Source organism: Ruditapes philippinarum, unplaced genomic scaffold, assembly GCF_026571515.1.
Source record: "Ruditapes philippinarum isolate M1 unplaced genomic scaffold, ASM2657151v2 ctg5149_1_1_1_1, whole genome shotgun sequence".
NCBI lineage: Eukaryota > Metazoa > Mollusca > Bivalvia > Venerida > Veneridae > Ruditapes > Ruditapes philippinarum.
The window spans coordinates 80001-104726 of record NW_026857739.1 but is presented as its reverse complement, the minus strand read 5'-3'; the positions used below and the strand labels follow the sequence as shown (position 1 = coordinate 104726).

Sequence of the window (24726 nt, the reverse complement as noted above, 5' to 3'; positions counted from 1 at the left end):
ATAAAGGGAAATAATAAAGTATTGAACGAAATACTTGTTGAAAAAGTACGCGCTAAAAATAATTAATGATACACATTTCCGAAGACAGGGGAGAGAAGATGTTGTATTTTTCAAAAAAGATAAACGTAACAAAGCAAAACCGTTAAAGAAATTTAAAAAAAGTGAACTATTTGTTTTATTCAACGTATATGTTTTCGTTTTATTGGCCTTTCTACGAATGGCTTACTCCTAATAGTACAAATCTAGAAAATCCATACAACTCGGTGTGGCTGCTGGAATTCCTTTCTTTTGTGCGTGTGGGGGGGGGGGGGTGGGGAGTAACGTTCAGAATATACCCTTGCCATCAATTAAACGTTAAATTATGAGCAAAAAGTCGTTGAAGACTGATCAATCGTTACACTTAAGATCAAAATAGGGTCATTTTTAACGGTTAGTTACGTCTGCTATAATAACCTCACTTTTACTTTTAATCGTAACACCTCGGCTATTATTCATAATAACCTCACACTTAATACGGATTTAACGTAGTTCTACCACGTGGTTTTAGATGTAAAAAAGACAGCGATTTACTTTGCATAATGTATATCGAGTGTACATTTTTGACATTAAAAGGAAAATAAGTCTATTTCATTAAAATTATTATTGAATGTATATCTGGCAATCATAATCAATTTAAAGATGCCACTGATGTACAATTATAAACAAATCTTTATGAGGACTTTTACTCGATTTATTGCAATAAACTTAGTCAACAACTTCTGGCATTGAATTACTATTTTTTACATGTTTAGTTTGTTATTCATTTTTATAGCGTAGGTTAGACCGAAAAACTCTTTCCGTCTGTTGTGTTCCGGAGTGTGACGGAATTCATTACTGATCATGGAAAGTAACCGTTGCTAGTATACTAGTATGATCAAACTCCCCGCAGCGGCTATTTCCCCTGATCAGTGCAGTAGCAAAGCGTGAGGAGTTTTGTAAAAGATACACTACAAAGTTTTCACTTTGATTACTTTCCCTGATCAGAAAATGGAGGCATGGCCCAAATTTATACGAGATTGAAATATAACTCGGCTGTAATAGATACTTATGTTAATATGTACTCTAAAAGGGGTAGGTGTAGTAAATTGCATCCTTACTATAGCGAAAAAAACAAAGCACACATTATTCTGCAATACAAAGTAGTTTTCACTACATAACAACATATCGAAGTTCATTCAGTCAGAACTCCGGCCTTAGCTATAATTCATAATAACTGCGGACTTAAAATACGGATTGAAAGTTGTTTAAGCACATGCGTTTAGATGTTAACAGTGTATTTATTTGACATCAAAAGAAAAATACGGTCTGTTTTGGTAAAATTATGATCGAAATATGTCTGACAATCATAATCAATATCAAAATGACTTCTGTCTGATGTACACTGTAAACAAATCCGGATAATAAGTACATGTATGTTAAAGAAATAGCATAGCCCCCAAGTAAAAATCAGATTGCCGATTGTTTTGATCACGGGGGTGGAACCCCATATGAATCTCAAAAATGAGCATCGGTAAAAATGATATGTGAATTTCCGCTGCACCAGATGTGAAGCATAACATCAGATGCGACTGTAAAAATAGGCCGATCGCAGGGTAAGTGTTCATCTTTTCAAACATTTATATAAAATTCAATCCTTTTTTTAAGAAAATCGAAATGTGATTCTACCCTCCTGACTCTCCTGTTGTTTTGGATTTCTATGCAGTCTTCATCGAGATATTCTTTCCGTCGTGGGTTCTAGTGTGTCCAAAACATGCAATATGAATGAAGAAAATGTCACTAAACGGACTAAAAAAACATAGATTTTACGAAATCTCACTACAGGTCGATGCTAAACATTCAAACAAATCCTGTTTTATATATTTATTGAGAATTGGCTACATACAAGGGAATCGATGCTCAAAATTGCATTTGAGCTCCAGATGTGCTGAAGAGATTCATATGTGCATAGAATGAAAAATTTGCAACAATCTAGAATTTCTTCTATTGTGTATCATTCTGTAATAAATACTATTATCCAAAATAGACACATTTTCACGAGACGAAATTGAATAACATATAGTATCCATATAGAAAGAGATATAAGACATTCTGCATACGAAAGGTTTTTTTAAAATACGTAGATATGGTTGGAAGGCCTTGCTTTTTTTGACTTATTGACGTTGTGTGTACTGCAATATTTCCCTTTTTATGCCACCATGCAATAATTAATTAATTAATTAATTAATTAATTATTCACTCGACTGCACTGTCTGCTTAATAGGAGAGTAATGTGAAGCGTGTTTGAATTTGTTATGATGCTGTATGAAAGTTAGTGACAATCTTTTCAAATAAGATCAAAGAAGATTTGCATATTTATTTTCCACATTAAGAAACGTCCCTTCAGAATATTTACATGGTTCACTTAATGCCCACAGTCGCAATTATGGGTAAATGCCTATCTGAATTTTATGCCTGCTTTGTAATTCTTTGAATGGTTTTAAAGAAACGTTAACATATCTTAACCGTATTGAGCGGACATGCGTAGCTCATAATGCACATAGTTTCCTGAAATGTTCATGTACGCAAAAAGATCACTAAACTTATTTATAACTGTCATTTCAGTGGGAACTGTAAATTATAAACACTTTCGTAATTCGTTTCTTTTGTTATTTTTCAGGAAAATGGGTCGTTTTCTAGGCACAAAAAAGAAAGGTTTAAAACTTTCAAGAATAAAAAGTCACGTGTATCGTGAAAAGAGGAAGTCATCAGCGCTTACATATCCTTTTTTCGCCATTTAAATTGTCCCCATGTGTCAAAAGATTCCGCGTATCGCAGACTCCAAAGTCCAAGAATTCTCCAGAAAGTGCAAGTATTACTTTTTCCAATTCAATGAAAAAACGTTTAATATTCAATTCACAACTATTAAGTCCCATGAAATGTTCTCCACATAAAGGATTTGCAAAGATTAATTAAGTCAGTTGCAATGAACAGATACATAAAAAGTAACCGAGGTTTCGGTTGGGAAATTTAGTTTATGGAGAGAAGCCAATCAAAAATTGAAATTTTAGGTTTATTAAAATTCTCATTTCTGTTTATCATGCGATAAAACAGTTACAATATATCGAACTATTATGTAGAAATATCACGACCTGTGGCGGCATCTCGGGTTTTCCTTACAGACAATATTCTCGGGCCATATCCTGTAAAGAAAAACCTTCGATGTCGCATCAGGCCATGATAATTACACATAACAGTCTGTCGCTATAACTATAACTTGTGGAATATTAAAGTTATAGATATTTTTATGAATGTAAACATTATTAAAATAACATATTATATCACACGATAGGTACTCATAAGAGTACTATCCGCTCTGCGTCAACATTTTCATGTACTCGAGCCTTTTAGTATTTCTAATGCTAGTATAAGCTAGTAAGCTCTGTCACTGTGGTAATCAAACACACTAATGTTACAGCCAAAAGATGCAAAACCTATATTGTTTCTATACATTGGCTATTCAATGATTATATGGAAGGGGTCCGTAGTTTTGTAGATGGTTTTCTACATCACTTATGAATCTCTTCAGCACATCTGGAGCTCAAATGCTATTTTGAGCAGCGATTCCCTTGTATGTAGCCAAATCTCAATAAATATTTAAACCAGGATTTGTTTGAATGTTTAGCATCGACCTGTAGTAAGATTTCGTAAAATCTATGTTTTTTGAGTCTGTTTAGTGAAATTTTCTTCATTCATATTGCATGTTTTGGACACACCAGAACCCACGACGGAAAGAATATCTCGATGAAGACTGCATAGAAATCCAAAACAACAAGGGGTAATATAGAGGAGAGTCAGGAGGGTAGAATCACATTTCGATTTTCTTTAAAAAAAGATTGAATTTTAATTTAACGTTTAAAAAGATGAAAACTTACCCTGCGATCGGCCTATTTTTCCAGTCACATCTGATGTTATCCTTCACATCTGGTGCAGCAGAAATTCACATATCATTTTCACCGATGCTCATTTTTGAGATTCATATGGGGTTCCACCCCCGTGTTTGATATTCTTTCTTTTTCTGTGATAAGCAAAAATAAAAAGCATATGTTCCCTGTCGTCACACTATTCAACCCATGAAAAAAGTAGCCAATGCACGAGCATCTGCATATGACTTCTCTATCGTTATCTCTTTATCAGTAAACCGCAGAAAAAAAATGCATGCTCTTTACACTAGCCTGGGATTCAGGCGTTAATATTTTTGCTTATTCGTAACATACGCGCTATTTCATACTCGGTCGTCATAGATAACAAACATCTCGGGTTTTGATAGTACAGAGAAAGAAATCGACAGACTGGAACCCAGGCTATCTTTACACCAGTGAGTGCGGGTAACTAATACAATCATGTACCTGCACAACGCACTGTGCATGAATTGGTATAAGATTCAACTCTGACGCGCTTTCAATAATAAAGTCTCCAAACTATGATATAAATAAATATTGTATCATAGTTTTTAGATCTTTCTATAGATAGTGTGCCAGAATTAAATGGAATATACACTCATACAAGTACAATTCATTAACTGCTGTCTGCCGGGGACAATCATGCTCGTTCATTACCTCATTTCTTCTTAGCTTTACTTAATGCGACGACAGGGAAAGGGATAATGATAGAAAAAAACATATTCAGATGCTCCCACATTGGTTATTTTTGTCTGGGGTTTCAAATTGCTGCGACAGGGAATTTGCCTAGGATACAATGCTGGTATATATACTGCTTAATTTTAATGTATGTTTTTAAGTTTACTTAATTTTGGCGGACTTTTACTCAATATTTTGGAATAAACTTATACATGTATTTTGAAATCAACATCTCCCAGCATTAAAATAATGTGTGACTTAAGTTCAGATTTACTAAGTAATTTCTTGCATGCATATCTAATTGCCACCTAATTGGTTTCGCCTTTCATCTAAGACCTCTGCATGCATTTATCCTTGGTTAGATAACCCTGATTTTTAACACAACAACATGCCTCAGAATGTTTAACTTTTGTGGCAAGTTATATATAACAATCCGTCAATGCATGTAAATGTTTCATAGCAGACAAATGTTTTCCTCTGGACCTTTAAGTATGACCTTGGGATTCAGGTAAAACCAGGTTCATGTATGAAACACTCCCATAATGTCATCATTTAGACATCCCTGTTGACCTTCACCTCGCATGCATTGACCTGAAATATGCTGGCAATACATATACATTATTTGTGGTAGCAGCACACTCAATTCAAGAGTATATAAACGTCCATCATAATTTTTCAGTATTTAACCTCACCTCCTAATGAGTTACCTTGACCGAGGCCACAGAACCCTGAATTGTTTGTACATCACTCTGGCTCAAAGTAATATTACAATCCCTCTGTGTATGTAGGTTTACACAAGACACAGGATACTTTTCTCTAACCTCTACGTGTAAACTTAACCCTTGCTTAATGTGCTGTACAGTGCTGCATATTTGTAACAAGGTATACTAAAATCAATATGTGCATAAAAAAGATATGATCCAGACAACTCTGGGTCTTGCATAATCTCTGGTGACCTTGAACTTCACCTTTTCTGACCTAAATAAAGCTGATAACGTTGAGTCTTATGACTCTGAATCCATAAAAACTACTGAATTGTCCAAACATACATTTTATAATTTTGATCTGAACTATGACCTCTTTGAAAGTCTATGCAAAGTAAATATTAATTATAATCCCTCAATACATGTAGAAATTTTGTTGCGACAAGCATTTTCATTGGATCTCTAATAATGGCTGCCCTAGAATAAATTTAATCCCTCAATGCATGTAGAAATTTGCTGTGGACAACCATTTTCATTGGATCTCTATTAATGACTGCCCTAGAATCCTGCTCTATGGATACAACACTATGTCTCATTATGGTGAACATGTGAATCAAGTTATGTGGAAAAATTATGAACTACAACTAGAAGGCACCAGCCTGACCACCTACATACAAGTGGGCAATCAAATACTACAAATATAGTCAATCTGTTCTTCAAAATGCCTCATCACATTTTTGGCATGAATGAAAACGATACAAATTGAACTTTTGATAAACCACTCATAAATTCGTAAATTTACCATAATTTAGTTACACTACACTTGCAGCTGGCTAAAAGAGGCTATGAATTAGTGACAAAAAAAACAAGGAAAGAAAAAATTTGACTGAAAACAAATCATATTTTAAATTCTTTATTCACAATTTATTATACAATTAAATGCAATTTTCATGCTAGTTTCATATTTTCTTCCCACGTTTCTTGTTATATTTCTTATACAGAAACTTAACCCTCTTCCAGTGATTGTGATAATGGGAGGGGTACAGTTGTCTAATTACGTGACCTTCCGCATTCAATCTGCGGACAACTCTCTGCATTTCATTACCATTAAACCCTGAAAAATATGAAATAACTGACATGAATATTACACTGAGTATACCCGTATAATACTGTATGAAAAGAAATATGGCCAATTCAGAGAATAAGTCTATTTAAAGTCTATTTTTAGCTCTTGTGGCCTACTTATGCAGGACCACCTTTAGGATCATTCCTGTAAAATTTAGTCAAAAATCATCAAGTGGTTTATGAGGAGATGTTTTATAAACAGGTTGTGGGCAAGAACAGATGATGGATAAGAAACTACAGTTTCAATTTGCCAGCACAAAAGTTTACCTCTGAGCACATTGAGCTTGTGCTTAAGTGAGCTAAAATATAATGACAGATCCTTTCACAGGTTTAAGTTTTATGTTTACAGATCAGCATAAATCTATATTTTTATTATTAATTACCTCTAAGCCATGCAGGTGCTTTGATCAAGTCAACAGGACGCAAGTTTGAATCTCCAAGAATGTCTGGAAAACAAAAGAAGAAAAGTAAAGCTATTGAGTTCTCTACACCTTACAATCATTTATCATCTTATGTCGTTGTCAGGCAGTAAAATATTACCTTTGATTTTACAACAATAACATCACACAAATTGTTTTATTACAGATATAATGTGGTTTTAAATTTATCACATCACAATATTTATAATACACTTTGTCAGTTATATTTTTACAACCCTTTAGACATAATAAACTGGGCCTCCAGGCAGAGAGGTAATGGTCACTGACTTATTCACTTGTCCCCTCAATGCTGTGGGTTCAAATCCTGCCAGGGATTAGATTTCCTTCATGCTAAAAGCTTTGCTACCCAGCTAGCATATAAATGTTGGTGGTTCTTTTCAAAAACCCATTTGTGCCTGAAATAATACAAAGAGAGCCCCAGAGGTCTTTGTCCACAAGTAAAGCTAGCAGTCACCATCTGACCTTTACGGCATGGGTATGACTTTAAAGAGTGAAAGCCGCTATATCTAATGAAATATTTTTTTTTAAATTTATTAAATTTATTAACTAAATTACAATATCATTTTCTTATATCATATGGTGGTACTGTATTAACATTTTCATTCCTAATATTCCTGAATAGAGTATTGAATCTAAAAGAGTTGTAATTTACAGTATGGGTTTGACTTTAAAGAGTGAAAATCTTTATCTAATAAAATATTTCTGTAAAATTTATTAACTAAAATACTGTATCATTTTCTTAATCATATCATGGTACTGAATAAACATTTTTCATTCCTAATATTCATGCATAGAGTATTAAATCAAAAGAATTGAAATTTACAGTATATAAATCTATATCTAATGAAACATTTTTAAAAAAAACCTATATACTGTAATATTTTATAATTTCCTTAATCATATGACCGAGTCCACAAGGGTTGTAACTTAGCACGCCTTTGTCATGGAACACACATGAATATTAACAGAATAAACTGTCTGATCATAAATCATTATCACACTATTTCAAGTAAAATTTTATTTGTTTAACAAAGATTTAATGCATACACCACTCTCTTGGAAGTATACAAACAAACTTATTTCATACTGTTTTTTTTTTTTGGAATAATTCAGTTTTAAAATTTTAATCGATAATTTTGAGAAATACTTTTTTGTTTCTTTGATTGAGTTTTACGTCACAGTATATTGGTCATATGACAATGTTCCAGCTTTACTGGTGGAGGAAGACCTCAGGTGCCCTTCCATGCATTTTTTCAGGCACGAACTAGCACCTGAGTAGAACCACCGACTTTCCGTAAGCTAGCTGGACCTTAATCACTCGGCCAGACGCCCCTTGTGAAATACTGACTGCAGAAATATAGTTTTATACACTTCAGATAACTAGAAAAATAAATATTCAAAATATCAATATATTGTTTATCAGACAGGCTACAGTAAAATAAAAATGACATAAAAATGATAGCGCTTCTGAGGCATAATGGGCCTTTAACAAGTGCTTGCAATTGTACAGTAGCAGGTTTACCCTCCTTAGAAAAACCATATTACCCTGCAGGGAAGTTTTTGAGATAAATTTCTGACATTTTACACTTTCATGCTTAAGTAAATATAATGTTTTCCTAAAATTGCATTGATAAATAAAAATCAGTTTTTCTTCATATCATTAATGATAATTGCTTCATGAAAAAAATGTCAATGATTTCTCATTCTGACAACCACTATAAAGATAATACTTACCAATGTAATCATTCTGCCCAAAAGTTGCCCTTTTCCTGTTCCAAACATTTTTATGCTTGTATTTAGGGAGGTTCTCAAACTTCTCCTTTAAACCTCGTGGCAGGTAACCTGAAAAGACAAATAGTATTATGCTGAGGAATGTGTTTGTTTGATTGGATTTTACGTCACACCAACACAGTATAGGTCATATGGCACGTTCCAGCTTTACTGGTGGAGGAAGACCTTGAGGTATGTGAAAAACAACAAGAGTACAGCTTGTGGTGTTACGATATTTCTGTTATAGGCAACAACTGTAAATCTTTAAACTTGGAAGTGTTATGGATGTTTTGAGCTTCACTTTTCAATAAGATACAGAGTAAGATAGGAATAAAGATCAACATGTCGAACACAATGTAGAAATTGAACCAAATTTGACTTTCTATGGCTTATCTCAATAAGAGGAATAACCTTGTTTCTGTGAAATTGAATGATCAATGTATTTGTATCTTACTTTACTGATCACTGAGCATGTAAAACTTGAACCAAAGTAACATGCTGATGCATGTATAACTTGAACCAAAGTAACATGCTGATGCATGTATAACTTGAACCAAAGTAACATGCTGATGCATGTATAAAGACAATAGACCCACTTTTCTTTAACAAAAAAACATGCTAAAAATGCTATGATGTTCAAAATATTCCTAATTAGTGGATAGGTGTCTGTAGTTTACCCTCCAGCAAATTTGAATTCACCATAGAAAAAGTTACTGGTCTTGTACAATAACTACAATATTATATACATTGTATTTAATATTCCCTAGTCAGCGCAGCTGTGAAGCAATATAAACAATATACATGTATGTATTATCATCTAAAGATAGTGTGAGCAGCCATTTTTGACACTATTCACAGTTACTCAACATGTATGATTGTATCAATTGACTGGCATGATACATGTATATACATGTAATTTTCAAATCCTTTAATTGTATTATACTGCGCTAAATGTATCCTATTTGTCCTCTATTTTTTCACAATTAATTATCAATTTATCATCTCATTACATATCCACTTTAATTGACATACCTCCATCAAATAGTGTTTGATTGTATCCATGACGACTAGGGCCTGGTGTCTTATATGGTGAAGCAACTGGGAACTTGTTTGGTGGAAACTCAGTCTTACATCTCACACTGAGAACTGAGGCATAATTGGTATTCAGCAATCCAGTAGAATCAACCTAGAAAAATAAATTGATTTTCTTTTCCAAAATTGTCAGTAGACTTAACACATGGCTCAATCTGCCATCGATTTGACAGTTAAGCCATTTGCTAACACTTTATTCATTTGGCTAAAGAAAATTTCTTAATTTGGCTACAGAATTTCTTCTCCATGCTTTTCGTTTTAATGTTATCAAAGTTCTTAAGAAATCCCAAAATCACACATATTTTCAAACAGGGTAAAAACCCTGTTAACCATATATTTCAAATGTGGGTTATTGCATTGTTAAATGCATAAATTACAGACTTGTTTAAATACAACACTAATATTTGATAGCAATTAACTTTAATTAATATTTTAGCATAATTTAAGATTATAAATAACAACATGATTTTTGTTCCGATTTTTAGTCACAAGACCTCAGGAGCAACTAAGTGCATTATTTAAGGCAAGAGCGGATACCTGCATAGAACTACATATATTGTGTAAATTTGCTGGGATACCTTCCTTGCATGAAAAAAAGACACTGGAGAGATTTGAACCAATACTATGGGACAACAGTGAGCTACAAGTAACTTGAAGTCGGTGATCTTAAGAAATTGTCCAAGGAGAATGACGTTATAGCTTTTCCTTCATGCAGAAGACTTTAAAGATATCGCTTTATGCATTACTAAGTGTACAAGTGGATACCTACATTTGTTAGTGGAACTATATTCCTGAATACCAGCTACCTTAACATCTTCCTCACAAAAAGATTCCAAAGTCCTAGATAAGACTCGAACCTGCAGTGGACTAGTGATTCAAAATCAGTCGCCTCAACCAGTTGACAATAAAGACCACCTGAATGGGATGTGATCAGTGAAGTACTAATGCTAAAATATGAAACTGACAAAGAAGTCAGCATTGGGCTTACCTGTTTATTTGATAGACTTGATATTGTGATTCTGCCAGCGATCTGTCTACAATAAGATACCCCTCGAAGTAGCCATGTCATTGTCACTTTCCACCCTTTCAAATCATAAAGAAGCTATTCTGATCCTGAAATGCAAATAAAGTCATTTTACAATTGTCTATAAGTACAATGCAGGGCCTTTTTGTCCTTTTATAGAAAGGCCGGTATAGGGCTGCTTCCCAAAAAAAACTTCTTTAAAATCATGCAGTTTTCCCAAAAAATTGAATTTACATCAACTTTTTGCTCCCCCTTTTGCAAATATACTGTGTAGTTTTTCCCCAAAATTAAGGGCTGGGCTGCTTCCCCAACCTGTGAAAAAAGCCCGGCAATGAAACAACAATTTACATTCAATCTTACTTAATATAATAAATGCAACTTTCCTGTTTTTGGTTGGGACTTACACCTCACTAACACAGTAGAGGTCATATGGTCCTTGAGAAGGAAGACCTCAGATACCTCTCCGTGCATTATTTCAGGCAATATTGGGCACCTGAGAAGAACCACTGCATTACAATTAATCCAACTAACCACAAACAAAAGTGGACATTCAAGTTACTATGAAATACAGGACGACTAATGGTTCAATCAGAAAGAAAAATTACCATGCCTATCTTTACTTTTGTATTACTTTGAACAGACTTTTGCATTCAACTTGATATTTTTTCTTATTTTTCTCTCTCTTTATTGTCTTTTAAATTGAAAAATTTGCACAATTTTAGAATAAGTCATCTTTTTAAGCAATATAATGTCTTTTTTTCAAAGCATTAATTTAAATTAATATCCTTTATACTTTTTTTTTAATGTCTTTAGGTCATAATGTCCATGTGGCACTTAACTCTTTATCTTTTAAGCAAAATTGCTATTTGTCTCAAACTAAAGTTCTCCAACAGAAATAATTACATTGTATAGGGGATTTTGCAAAAGCATTTGATTAAATACCCCTTAAAACATTTAAAACATAAATTAAATTACTATGATATAACAAGTTATGCTTAATAATTAGATTTCAAATTCCCTTCAGGATAGATTCCAGACTGTTTTGTCATTTAGATAAGATTCAAGTAAAATGTAAAACAAGAGCTGTCAGAGGAGACAACATGCTCAACTTATAATTTTTGACAAGAGTTACGACTCTTTTTGAACTTAGAAAAATTCTACATTATCAAGGCTCTTTTTTTTTTTACTATAAAGCACTGACAATAGTCTAGCATACTGACAGCTCTTGTTTTTTTCTTAGTTTTGTCTTTCTTTACTGTGTCCAGTATTTAATATGTTAGACCGCGAAGCAGTCCCATTTTAACATGCACATTTACAAATGTAGCTACAATGGCTCAAATTTTAACAGTTGCACACATACATGTATGATTAAATTCTGGTTTATTAATATCCAAAGGAATCAGTTAGTGTCCCGTCAGAAAGACGTTCACCCAGAGACATAGATAACATCTTTGGTTCACCTTTATCATAGAGATACAAAAACCATGAGATCAAGCCTATGTTCAGATTTAATAAGCACCCAAAGAATTAAAGTTCAGACATGATTCATTGCCTTATAAAATTTGTAGAATGTTTCCTGACATTACAGAAATGAATGTCAATGGAAATCTGTTCACATCTAACTACAACAGGACACTATTAGCTGTCAATATTTACTTTCATTAAAACATTTCAACACTCACAGCTTGGTGTGAAAGGTGTCAAAATATTCATATTCCTATAACTCTAACTTTTTAACAGTCATTTAGATCAATATGTACTTATTTTCCAAAGGCCCATACTTTGGTCAAAATGGCCCATCATTTTCAGACCAAGTGGGCTCAGGGCCCAGTACTTTCAATTTCTCGGCAGATCTCTGCAATATGATTGAATGATAATTGACTGTACATTTATCACAAACTGTTAAACCAAAAGGTAAACATTAAAATAGTACAAACTGTTAAATAAAAATTAAAGGGAAACCAGAGATTTTTGGGATTTTTACATAGCCAATATTCGGTCATATTCCCAACTGAAAATAGTACAGTATTTCCAAAATCCACAGGAAAAAATTCCCAATTGAAAGTTACAAAATAAAAATACTGAATAACAAATTCTAAAACCTTTGAAAATAAGGACTTCTTCACTGTTATGGAGCTTAAATGTTTGAAGATACCATCCTAGCAAGACATTTAATCACTGCAAAATTTCAGCCAAGCATTTTTTCCAATTTTTAACTAAACAACACTGAAATTCCCAGTTCCATGGGTATGGGTTATGTTCCCAAAATCCTGGAAAAAAACCTGGAAACATTCATTACTCTTAATTAACATTAACTTTTCTAAGTGCAGACAATGTCAGTTATTTTATTGTCAATCAAAGGTCTATACAAATGAGCGATAAAATAAGTGTGGGGTTATGTCCACTCTATACACTTTGACATCCCTTTGCGGCGTGCATGTCACTTGTAGTGCATACTCTGCATAGGTCACACCTGACAGGTGACCTAGTTAGGTCACTTTGCTGGTGTGACCTAACTAACGGCCAAGTGTTTGGTCTACAAAGATGCTGCTGCCTTTCGGAAAAGGTGCATTTTAACTTTTGTCTTCCTTGGTTCTACGATGTGAAGATTTTGGTTCTGGGGAGATCTCTACGACGGCAGACAGCTTGAGAAGACATTTGTCACAGCTTTACAATCTGAGATATATATAAAGAGGCCATTAAACTAAGTTCTTCATTGCGGCTCTATGTCCTGCACTGTAATACTGGCCGATAGTCTGGGACATATGGCATAGCCGGCGCCCAGTATAAATAAACTTTAAAAACATACAATGTACAGTCCACTCTATAAAATTAAAGGTGTGGTGTTTTGTCCTCTCTATAAAATTTTGAGGTGTGGGGTCCTGACAAGTGGTGTTTTGTCCGTGTTTTCCTATAAAACATGCTTGCATACACCATGATAACACAATATTATCATAACAATAACATGATAAATCCAGCCTATAACACTCGCAAGAGGGGTTGGCAGTACTCAGAGATAGATACAATCACGGATTTATATTACAGGGATCGGACACTCCCAGTTAACCCTATATAAATGCTTAAATATCTTGTCGTGCACCCGATAAAGGTACATCGATCGATAATTTATCGGCGCTAAGCGAAAATGCCCGTTCGCAACGGATACCTACTTTACAAAATACCATATAGCTTTTCCATTTATTATCCGATTTTTGAAATTTAAAGTTTATTTTCAAGAAAAATGCTTGTTTAATTCAAATATCTAATTTATTTTTTAAAGATACAAACTATCTGTCTGCAACGACGATTAAGAAATTAACTTGACGAAATCCGCTGTAAATTTACATTTTTTATATAAAAAGCAGATATTTGAAATTTATTATTACGGTACCATAATAAATTCAATTTCAAAATAAAAAAGAAGCCGATGGAAGTTATTCACAGTTGATCAAAGATGCAATATTTAAGATTTATTTGGTTATGTAGTCAAATTAATTGACGCACAATTGTTTTACGGGTAATATATTGCGGGCTTTACAATTCGCTCAACACGTAAAGTAAATTTATTCATTTTTTTAAATACAAGATATTGCTGATATTGTCAATATATGTATTGTCATTTTCATAGGATATTAAATTTTCTTCATCATTTATATCATTATTATTTTTTTTTGTAAACCTGTAAAATGTCGGTGCAGTGAAGTAGACAATCATCGTAACAGTAAAGTACTCTCGTGTGGCTGTCTCGATTCCAGCCTTTTTAATGTCAATTGTATATTTTAATTATTTCACTCGTATATTTCAATTATTCTTTTTATTTGAATGCCTGTAGAAAGATATTTCTGATATTTTTAATGTAACGCTAAAAAGACAATAAAAATCTTTACAGTTTGAGTCAGTATTATGCGAAATAAAAGTAACTGTTAACTAATTTTTACACATCGCTTAAATTTCTTTGAAGTTTAATTACTTTTGAAGGGGGTTAATTACCAGGTAACAAGTGATAATTGAAAAACTTTGTTTTCAAACTTTCATTATCAGGTCACATGTGATAATTTCAACACTCAATCTTTGAAAACAAATAGAAATTGAATGTATATGTTGTATGTGCGCGGTCTTTAACTGTTACAGTCCATGGCATGTGTGGTAAGACAATGATTCTGAAGAGGATATATATAAATACAATGTAAATCTATTTTCTTTTTTAACGTTTATAAATGAAATTGAAAATATACAACTTAATTTGTATAGTCCTTTCTTTGAAAAATAATGAAAATAAACATATGACAAATAAATCATTTGACGTGAATTGTGAAGGATAACTATGAAAAAAATCTGTTTAAAAAAATATATATATAAAACAGCTGTTCTGTATGCCAATAAAAGTTTCTTCCTTGCCAATCTAATGAATTCATCTATATATGAACGAATGTCTAGAATGATCTGAAAATATATTTAATACACTAATTAGTAGAATATTTACTATATTTATACTAATATACAGGTACATCAAATAAAACATGTACAAATCATTTGGAAATAATTCACAGAAATAAAGACACATTTCAAACATGAATTCTTTAAAAGTATTTTAGCAATCAAGAAACATTTTTTCGCAATGCCACTATTAAACCATGTAAAAAATAATTATCTTAATCCTGAATCGCGGTAATAATCTATGCTTGACGTAAAAGGGCGTCAAAGTGTAGACAGTATGCCTAAACAATCGGCGAATATTTTTTAAATTAGGTACTTATTAACTAAGCGTCGCAGCGTTCTATCGACATATTTTCATATTATTAATACATTAGCTGCCACAAAATAATACTTGTATCAATACATTCATATGTGTATAATTTTTCACAGAGCTGCAATAAACAACCACATACTCTTGTGAAAATGTGTCATATTTCACACTCCGAGCGTTCCGCCATCTCATTCTGTCCACCTTTATCCGATTCCGCGCATGCGCGCGACGGGACTTTAAGCTAAACGAAAGTGTCCGATCCTTGTAATATAAATCCCTGATACAATGTAGATGTAAAAGCTATTCAGTATTGAATTCAAGTTCGTTTCGTTCAAAGCCTTCATAATGGCCGTGTTGTCACTCCGGTATTTACAACTAAACTTGTATTTTCGATCATGGTAAAAGCTCTGTAGGGTTAGAATTAATGGGTCCTACTAAACACTGCTAAGGACTGCTAAGGACCGCTAAGGACTGCTAAGGAGCCACAAAGGACTACTAAAGAGGCACAAAGGACCTTAAAATACCTCCTAGGCCATTCTTATATTACATGGTATTATTTTTAGTGAAAAAAAAATTATAATTTTAAGAAAAAATATGATTTTGGTGAAAATTTTATGAGTTGTCGGACCGCTAAGGACTGCTCAGATACACAAAAGACTGCTAGGGAGGCACAAAGGACCTTAAAATACCTCCTAGGGCATTCTTATAATACAAGGTAGTATGTTTAGTGACAAAAAATGTATTATTTTAAGAAAAAATATCATTTTAGTGATAAAATTTATGTTTTTTGAAGAGTTGTCGGACCGCTAAGGACTGCTCAGGTGCACTAACAACTGCTAGGGAGGCACAAAGGACCTTCAAATCCCTCCTAGAACATTCTTATAATATATGGTAGTAAGTTAATAGACAAAAATGTATTATTGTAAGAAAAAAATATAATTTTGGTGATAGAATTTATGCTTTCGATGAGTTGCAGGACCGCTAAGGACTGCTCAGGTGCGAAAAGGACTGCTAGGCAGGCACAAAGACCTATAAATATTTCCTAGGGAGGCACAAAGGACCTTAAAATAACTGTTGGGGCATTCTTATAATTCATGGTAGTATGTTTAATGACAAAAAATGTATAATTTTAAGGAAAAATATCATTATAGTGATAAAATTCATGTTTTTGAAGAGTTGTCGGACCGCTAAGGACTGCTCAGGTGCACTAACAACTGCTAGGGAGGCACAAAGGACCTTCAAATCCCTCCTAGAACATTCTTATAATATATGGTAGTAAGTTAATAGACAAAAATGTATTATTGTAAGAAAAAAATATAATTTTGGTGATAGAATTTATGCTTTCGATGAGTTGCAGGACCGCTAAGGACTGCTCAGGTGCGAAAAGGACTGCTAGGCAGACACAAAGACCTATAAATATTTCCTAGGGAGGCACAAAGGACCTTAAAATAACTGTTGGGGCATTCTTATAATTCATGGTAGTATGTTTAGTGACAAAAAATGTATAATTTTAAGGAAAAATATCATTATAGTGATAAAATTTATGTTTTTGAAGAGTTGTCGGACCGCTAAGGACTGCTCAGGTGCACTAACAACTGCTAGGGAGGCACAAAGGACCTTCAAATCCCTCCTAGAACATTCTTATAATATATGGTAGTAAGTTAATAGACAAAAATGTATTATTGTAAGAAAAAAATATAATTTTGGTGATAGAATTTATGCTTTCGATGAGTTGCAGGACCGCTAAGGACTGCTCAGGTGCGAAAAGGACTGCTAGGCAGGCACAAAGACCTATAAATATTTCCTAGGGAGGCACAAGGACCTTAAAATAACTGTTGGGGCATTCTTATAATTCATGGTAGTATGTTTAGTGACAAAAAATGTATAATTTTAAGAAAAAATATCATTTTAGTGATAAAATTCATGTTTTTGAAGAGTTGTCGGACCGCTAAGGACTGCTCAGGTGCACTAACAACTGCTAGGGAGGCACAAAGGACCTTCAAATCCCTCCTAGAACATTCTTATAATATATGGTAGTAAGTTAATAGACAAAAATGTATTATTGTAAGAAAAAATATAATTTTGGTGATAGAATTTATGCTTTCGATGAGTTGCCGGACCGCTAAGGACTGCTCAGGTGCGAAAAGGACTGCTAGGCAGGCACAAAGACCTATAAATATTTCCTAGGGAGGCACAAGGACCTTAAAATAACTGTTGGGGCATTCTTATAATTCATGGTAGTATGTTTAGTGACAAAAAATGTATAATTTTAAGAAAAAATATCATTTTAGTGATAAAATTCATGTTTTTGAAGAGTTGTCGGACCGCTAAGGACTGCTCAGGTGCACTAACAACTGCTAGGCAGGCACAAAGGACCTTCAAATCCCTCCTAGAACATTCTTATAATATAAAGTAGTAAGTTAATAGACAAGAATGTTTTATTGTAAGAAAAAAATATAATTTTGGTGATAGAATTTATGCTTTCGATGAGTTGCCGGACCGCTAAGGACTGCTCAGGTGCGAAAAGGACTGCTAGGGACCTTAAAATATTTCCTAAGGAGGCACAAAGGACCTTAAAATACCTGTAAGGGCATTCTTATAATACATGGTAGTATGTTTAGTGAGAAAAAATGTATAATTTTAAGAAAAAATATAATTTTGGTGATAGAATTTATGCTTTCAATGAGTTGCCGGACCGCTAAGGACTGCTCAGGTGCACTAACAACTGCTAGGGAGGCACAAAGGACCTTCAAATCCCTCCTAGAACATTCTTATAATATATGGTAGTAAGTTAATAGACAAAAATGTATTATTGTAAGAAAAAAATATAATTTTGGTGATAGAATTTATGCTTTCGATGAGTTGCAGGACCGCTAAGGACTGCTCAGGTGCGAAAAGGACTGCTAGGCAGGCACAAAGACCTTAAAATGCCTTCTTGGGGGCAGAAAGGACTGCTAGTGAGGCACAAAGGACATTTAAATACCTCCTAGCATCCTATTGATTGAATTGTATTTCGAAGCTTAACGAAAAATTAGTAATATGTATTTTGTGACATAAGTGATAATTTTTATCAGTTCAAGATTCCCAATAGGTTATAAGTACTAAGATATTAGGAAAAACATTGATTTTGATAGTATTGAATATATATTTGTATTTAACAGATTATTTGTCACATCATGATAAATTATCAAACTAATAAGAGTCAATCAATTGATAAATAATACAAAATATAAATACTGTATTTGAAGAATGATTAGTTACAGATGTACCCATAGATCTGCATCCAGGCCACACCACGAGGAGGTACTCTTCCCATGGCCCAAATTAATTTTTATTTACTTAAATGCAACATTTATTTCAAAAATAAAGATATCCGAAACCTACTTAAGGTACATGACCCTAACAGACTATAAGAAAATGGAAAATTAACAACATAGGTCCAATATATACATTAAAAGACACCTGTAGAAGGTGAGATTATAATAGAATGTCCCTTTTTATGCCCCCGCCATGTAATGGCCGGGGCATATAGTGTTACCCTGTTCCGTCATTCCGTCCTTCCATCCTTCCGTCCTTCCGTCCTTTCCGTCCTTTCGTCATTCTGTCATTCCGTCATCATCAGTTTCCGTTCATTATCTTAAGAACGGTTGCACACATTCAACTCAAATTTGACATATGGATATATCATGAGAAAATACAGGTCAAGTTCGAATTTGGTCATGGTTCGATGATTTTTGGCAGAGTTATGCCCCTTTTACTTTGAAAATAATATGAAATATCAGTTTCCGTTCATTATCTCCCCAACGGTACAACACATTCAACTCAAACTTGACATATGGATATGTCATGAGAAAATACAGGTCAAGTTCGAATTTGGTCATGGTTCGATGATTTTTGGCAGAGTTATGCCCCTTTTACTTTGAAAATAATATGAAATATCAGTTTCCGTTCATTATCTCCCCAACGGTACAACACATTCAACTCAAACTTGACATATGGATATGTCATGAGAAAATACAGGTCAAGTTCGAATTTGGTCATGGTTCGATGATTTTTGGCAGAGTTATGCCCCTTTTACTTTGAAAATAATATGAAATTTTCAGTTTCCGTTTATTATCTCCCTAATGGTACAACACATTCAACTCAAAATTGACATATGGATATGTTTTTGAAATGCCCTGGCCACGTTCGAATTTGGTCATGGTTCAATGATTTTTGGCAGAGTAATGCCCCTTTCACTTTGAAAATAATATGAAATTTACAGTTTCTGTTCATTATCTACCCGACAGTGTTACATATTCAACTTAAATACACATCATAACATCTATATACAAAGACATACCCTGACAAAAATGCAAGTATACATATTTATGTTAAAGCACATATCAATTATGAAGCTGGTCTTAAACACACATCATAACATCTATATACAAAGACATACCCTGACAAAACAAATGCAAGTATATATATTTATGTTTAAGCACATATCAATTATCAAGCTGGTCTTAAACATCAGCTGGTCACACATCATAACATCTATATACAAAACATACCCTGACAAAACAAAATTAATGCAAGTATACATTATTTATGTTTAAGCACATATCAATTATGAAGCCGGTCTTAAACACACATCATAACCACTATATACAAAGACATACCCTGACAAAACAAATGCAAGTATATATATTTATGTTTAAGCACATATCAATTATCAAGCTGGTCTTAAACACACATCATAACATCTATATACAAAGACATACCCTGACAAAAATGCAAGTATACATATTTATGTTTAAGCACATATCAATTATCAAGCCGGTCTCTAACACACATCATAACTACTTTATACAAAGACATACCCTGACAAAAATGCAAGTATACATATTAATGTTTAAGCACATATCAATTATCAAGCCGGTCTCTAACACACATCATAACTACTTTATACAAAGACATACCCTGACAAAAAAGCAAGTATACATATTTATGTTTAAGCATATATCAATTATCAAGCCGGTCTCTAACACACATCATAACATCTTTATACAAAGACATACCCTGACAAAAAAGCAAGTATACATATTTATGTTTAAGCATATATCAATTATCAAGCCGGTCTCTAACACACATCATAACATCTATATACAAAGACATACCCTGACAAAAAAGCAAGTATACATATTTATGTTTAAGCATATATCAATTATCAAGCCGGTCTCTAACACACATCATAACATCTATATACAAAGACATACCCTGACAAAAATGCAAGTATACATATTAATGTTTAAGCACATATCAATTATCAAGCCGGTCTCTAACACACATCATAACTACTTTATACAAAGACATACCCTGACAAAAATGCAAGTATACATATTAATGTTTAAGCACATATCAATTATCAAGCTGGTCTTAAACACACATCATAACATCTATATACAAAGACATACCCTGACAAAAATGCAAGTATACATATTAATGTTTAAGCACATATCAATTATCAAGCCGGTCTCTAACACACATCATAACTACTTTATACAAAGACATACCCTGACAAAAAAGCAAGTATACATATTTATGTTTAAGCATATATCAATTATCAAGCCGGTCTCTAACACACATCATAACATCTATATACAAAGACATACCCTGACAAAAATGCAAATACACATATTTATGTTTAAGCACATATCAATTATCAAGCCGGTCTTAAACACATATCATAACATCTATATACAAAAACAGTACCCTGACAAAAATGCAAGTATACATATTTATATACAAGCACATATCAATAATAAAGCCAGTCTTAAACACATATCAAAACATCTATATACATGAACACAGATCCTGACTTTACATACAAATGTACAAGCACATATAAAAAGAATATATATACAAACACATATCATTATGAATCGATCGCATTTTTTCATATACATGTATGTTGAAAATGTGTATATTGGCTGAACAAATTGTCCCTTCTGCACAGTAAATGGACTATCTATGTCAAATAATAAAGTTATTAAAATATCACAGAAAGGATAACTATTTGGATGAATATTCTGCAAATTGTCAATCTTAAAACAAGATACAAACACCAAATCATTCTTAAATCAAATATGCAAACACATTTCCTAAAAAAAACATCAAAAATTCTATGACTTTCTAATCATTTTTTGTTAGAAAACCCAGAAATTACACGCCGCAGGGAGGCGTTTGTTACATTTTTGGGGGAAATGTTACACTAGATGTTCAAATCTCATAGTCCCTGGGATTTTGGTTTTAATATAATGATAATAGCTTTATTTGCTTTAAATAGTACATAATGTTCAATTAATGTAAACAAATAGAACAAATTTCAGCAAAAATACATAGAATCAAGCTCCTTGATCAAGGAGTTCCTTTCTTTTTGTATTTCAAAATGAAAAGTTGCATAGACATTTGAATGAACTGTTCTGAATTAAATAAGAACATTGATAATGAAAGGAAGATTCTTTATTTCCAGATAATGTATTACCATTGTGTTAAAGAAAATTATCATACAGACAGTAACTTTCTATATATATTTACAAAACAATATATAGTGATATAATCAGATTTATGTTTTTAATAGATATTATACAGGCTGAAGTAAATTATAAGTTGTCATAAGCTTGAATTTCTATTTACTAAAATAGTAAATACCAAGAAATAAAAATTTTCATTAAAAAATTTACAGATCTGCTTTTAAATTGTTGTAATTTATTACTACCAATTGATGAAATTTTATTTTTATTTATGTGAAATGTCAGTAACATTATTATATGAAGATGTTATTATGATTCAGTGTTATAAGTTCATTATTTCCCAGTATTGATAGTTCTCTATGTTAATGTTTCAGTATAAATGGACAGCTGATCATTCATTAAAATTTATAGTCAAAATATTTGTTTAGGACTTTGTTTACAAACAAATTTTAATTATTATCACTGTTTCATTACTGGGGTCATAACCATATATTAAAATCCTTTTTCTTATGATCTTCTTCCATTTCTTATAATAATTATATTGGTCAAGTGATATGAAAATGTGCTGGAATATGGAGACAAATACTTTATTCAGGGTGGTGAAATATATTTGTTTTTTGGGTTGTTTTTTTTTCATTGACTATATATTTGGCCAATAAAAAAATGATGTTCAATAGATCCTTAGACTTTATTGATCTACAGCCTACTTAATAGGCATTCTCTAACAGAAAGTCCCTCCCACTGTTTTGAAGTATATCACCCTATATTGGCACCCCCACTGGTTTGTAATATATCACACATCCCAATATACAATACACAGCTCCCAATATACAGCTTGTTAATTTCCAATAATGTGCCAGCCCCATCTGTATGTATATAGTTAGGATCCATATCCCACTGTTTTATGAGGGGCTGGGAATTAGATGATTTGTTTTTTATTGAAGTAAAAAGAATGATCTTAAAGAATCTATGTTTTAACCATTGATTAATTTTAACCACAATGTCACTTCAACATTCTATATATCCTACTTTAATAGTTTTCTGTGAATATATAGCCTGATAAGATTATTCTGTTATGATTATTCTATTTAATTTTAGTGTGAAATATTTCTATGTACAGTTGCAAAGCTAACTACTTCCATATCATACAACATAAGAACAAGATAAGTTTAGTGTTATTGTAAAAAGAATCATTTGCTCATTTCTGTTACATCTGTCCACTTCAGTTCCTTAAAAAAAATATTTATATATATATATTTTTATCACATAAACCCCGGCGCGGGAGTGTTATAAAGCCATTTAATAAAAACGATATTACACTAGTGTAATAACACTTTGACATGACGTCATTTGCGCTATATATAAACATAGCGTTACACTATGGGCGCGTCATTGTAGAATTACTCATTTTAACAGTTCACTGTTCTTATTTTGTATATGTGATAAATAGAATATTATATTTGTGTAGATTCAATTCTAAATTAATATTGAACTCGTTGAATAAAACAGTATTATGCTCGCCAGAGCTCGCATAATATGATTTTATTCAACTCTTTCAATAAATTTAGTATTAAACTACACTCATTCAATATCCTCTATATATGTATCCTACCACTTAACATAAGAGCATTTACTTAAAGACCTAGTCAATTTTCACATCCTATGCAGTCCTGTTACTCATCCAAAACATAATAATCAACACCAAAATACATAAAAATAGAAAGATCACTAAACAAAATTAAATAGAATTACTATACTCTAATAATTATTTATTTAAGGTCTTTTGTGCCTCCCTAGCAGTCCTTTGTGCCCCTTAGCGGTCCTCCAATTCATCGAAAACATAAATTCTATCACCAAATATATTATAATAATGCCCTAGGAAGTAACTTAAGGTCCTTTGTGCCTCCCTAGCAGTTCTTTGCGCACATGAGCAGTCCTTAGCGGTCTGGCAACTCATCGAAAACATCAATTCTATCACCACAATTATATTTTTTCTTAAAATTATACATTTTTTCTCACTAAATATACTACCATATATTATAAGAATGCCCTAGGAAGTAATTTAAGGTCCTTTGTGCCTCCCTAGCAGTTCTTTGCGCACCTGAGCTCTCCTTAGCGGTCCAGCAACTCATCGAAAACATAAAATCTATCACCACAATTATATTTTTTCTTAAAATTATACCTTTTTTCTCACTAAACATACTACCATAATATTATAAGAATGCCCTAGGAAGTAATTTAAGGTCCTTTGTGCCTCCCTAGCAGTTATTTGCGCACATGAGCAGTCCTTAGCGGTTTGGCAACTCATCGAAAACATAAAATCTATCACCACAATTATATTTTTTCTTCTAATTATACATTTTTTCTCACTAAACATACTACCATATATTATAAGAATGCCCTAGGAAGTAATTTAAGGTCCTTTGTGCCTCCCCAGCAGTTCTTTGCGCACATGAGCAGTCCTTAGCGGTCTGGCAACTCATCGAAAACATAAAATCTATCACCAAAATTATATTTTTTCTTAAAATTATACATTTTTTCTCACTAAACATACTACCATATATTATAAGAATGCCCTAGGAAGTAATTTAAGGTCCTTTGTGCCTCCCTAGCAGTTCTTTGCGCACCTGAGCTCTCCTTAGCGGTCCAGCAAC

General features: G+C 32.8%; 1 protein-coding gene across 2 annotated transcripts in view; it reads right to left on the bottom strand.

Moving 5' to 3' along the window:
* Positions 1 to 6256: 6256 nt before the first annotated feature.
* Positions 6257 to 24726, bottom strand: part of LOC132750775 (large ribosomal subunit protein mL51-like) — a 20974-nt gene continuing 2504 nt past the window's right edge. For both annotated transcript variants that reach the window (XM_060740816.1, XM_060740817.1), the window contains exons 2-6: positions 10775 to 10899; positions 9727 to 9880; positions 8659 to 8766; positions 6868 to 6930; positions 6257 to 6473 (exon numbers count right to left, since the gene is read on the bottom strand). In XM_060740816.1, coding sequence (XP_060596799.1) covers positions 6319 to 6473; positions 6868 to 6930; positions 8659 to 8766; positions 9727 to 9880; positions 10775 to 10855 — 561 coding nt within the window. In that variant the 5' untranslated portion in view covers positions 10856 to 10899 and the 3' untranslated portion in view covers positions 6257 to 6318. The remainder of the gene's footprint in view (positions 6474 to 6867; positions 6931 to 8658; positions 8767 to 9726; positions 9881 to 10774; positions 10900 to 24726) is intronic.